Genomic DNA, 1,569 nt, shown 5'->3' with positions numbered 1-1,569 from the left:
ACCGGGAGCAGGTGCATTTAGGCGAATGGGCTATGGAATGGCAAAAGAAAGGTATGGTCGAGCAAATTGTAGACCCTTATATCAGAGGACAAATAAAACCAAGCTCACTGAAGAAATTTGGTGACACAGCAGAGAAATGTTTAGCTGATTATGGTGTTGATAGGCCTACCATGGGTGATGTCTTGTGGAATTTGGAACACGCGCTTCGACTTCAAGAAAGTGAAATTCAAATAGAATCTCAAGCAGAAACTGATGTAAACTCTGTTAATCGTGCATCGCCAAGATTTATTCCCACAATTCACTCGAGCAGTGCTGGGGTCGAGGGGGATATTGACAACAGTTCTTCAGAAATAGCAACGAGTCAAGTCTTCTCCCAGTTGATAACTAACGAAGGCAGATAGATATTCTGATATTTTTTCGAGTTTGCTCATTCAAAAAGACCTATGCATAACATATATAGTACAGAAATTTAGGTGGTTTGTTTTGCAGTCCTAGATTAATGAAAAAGTGCATAAATTGAGATACAGAATTTCAATAGTTGTGTTACTCAAAATGATTTCTGCTATTCTAGTTGTATGAAATAATAAATTTCGTTTCACAGGACTTTTGAAAAGTTAAAATTGCTTTTGCATAAATTTTCTAGCAATATTTTGTCTGATTAGAAGAGTTTTTAGAGAGAGTTGACATAAGGAGAACTATCAAGCAAGTCCTTAGTCATTCAATCTGGAACTATTCTATGTATGCTATCAAATCGTAAATTCGGCAACAAGATGAGTACAAGAAATGCAAACCTATGTTTGGCTCATATTTAGAAATACGAAAGTCATTATTTATTTATACATTTTAAGAGATCTACAAGTACTTCCACTCATTCATTACTCATATCTATTTATATATAATTTGAACTATTTATAAATACTTCCCAAATATGCTCCCACTTATTAAGAGGAATACGCTAAAAGGGAGCATTAAATAGAGTTGCTATAAGTTAAAGGATAAATCTCACATCGAATAATTGATGAAATATAGACAGACAATAAGAGTTTGAGCCGCTTCTTTTAATAAAATTGACCTTTTAAGATAGATCTTCAAGTCTTAATATAGTATCTTACGAGGCATCTTAAGGAATAAATATTTTATCGAATAATTACCGAATAAAAATCAACGTATATAGTTTTGTGCTACTCCTCTTAATGATATTGACTTTTTAAGATGAAACCCTAAATCTTATTACTACTTGTGTTATTGAAAATTTTGTTCTTATGTTATGAATGAAACAATTGTAAGTATTTATGCCAATCGATTTATAGGGACCATCATTAGGCATTTTGAATATAGCACTTTGAAGGCAAAATTGTTGATAAATATCTAGATAAACGATTTATACTAAAAATGAAAAATGTTAATAATAAATTACTTATGAATCTTATCAAATATATGAATAAAAGTTATTTGATCGATTATAACAATAGCCAAACAAAGACAAAGTATCAAATAGTTAATAAAAATGAACAAATGTAAACAAAAATACATGAATCTTTGGTCTCCGATAATATAGAATAGTATTAT

General features: G+C 31.0%; 1 protein-coding gene across 1 annotated transcript in view; it reads left to right on the top strand.

Annotated features, from left to right (window-relative positions):
- LOC111388451 (probable receptor-like protein kinase At5g24010) overlaps window positions 1-603 on the top strand; it is a 2,725-nt gene extending 2,122 nt beyond the window's left edge. Inside the window, exon 2 of the mRNA XM_023013155.1 lies at window positions 9-603. Coding sequence (XP_022868923.1) covers window positions 9-401 — 393 coding nt within the window. The 3' untranslated portion in view covers window positions 402-603. The remainder of the gene's footprint in view (window positions 1-8) is intronic.
- Window positions 604-1,569: the final 966 nt, after the last annotated feature.

The sequence above is a fragment of the Olea europaea genome, unplaced genomic scaffold (assembly GCF_002742605.1).
Source record: "Olea europaea var. sylvestris unplaced genomic scaffold, O_europaea_v1 scaffold4944, whole genome shotgun sequence".
NCBI lineage: Eukaryota > Viridiplantae > Streptophyta > Magnoliopsida > Lamiales > Oleaceae > Olea > Olea europaea.
This window is presented reverse-complemented; position numbering and strand designations above follow the sequence as displayed.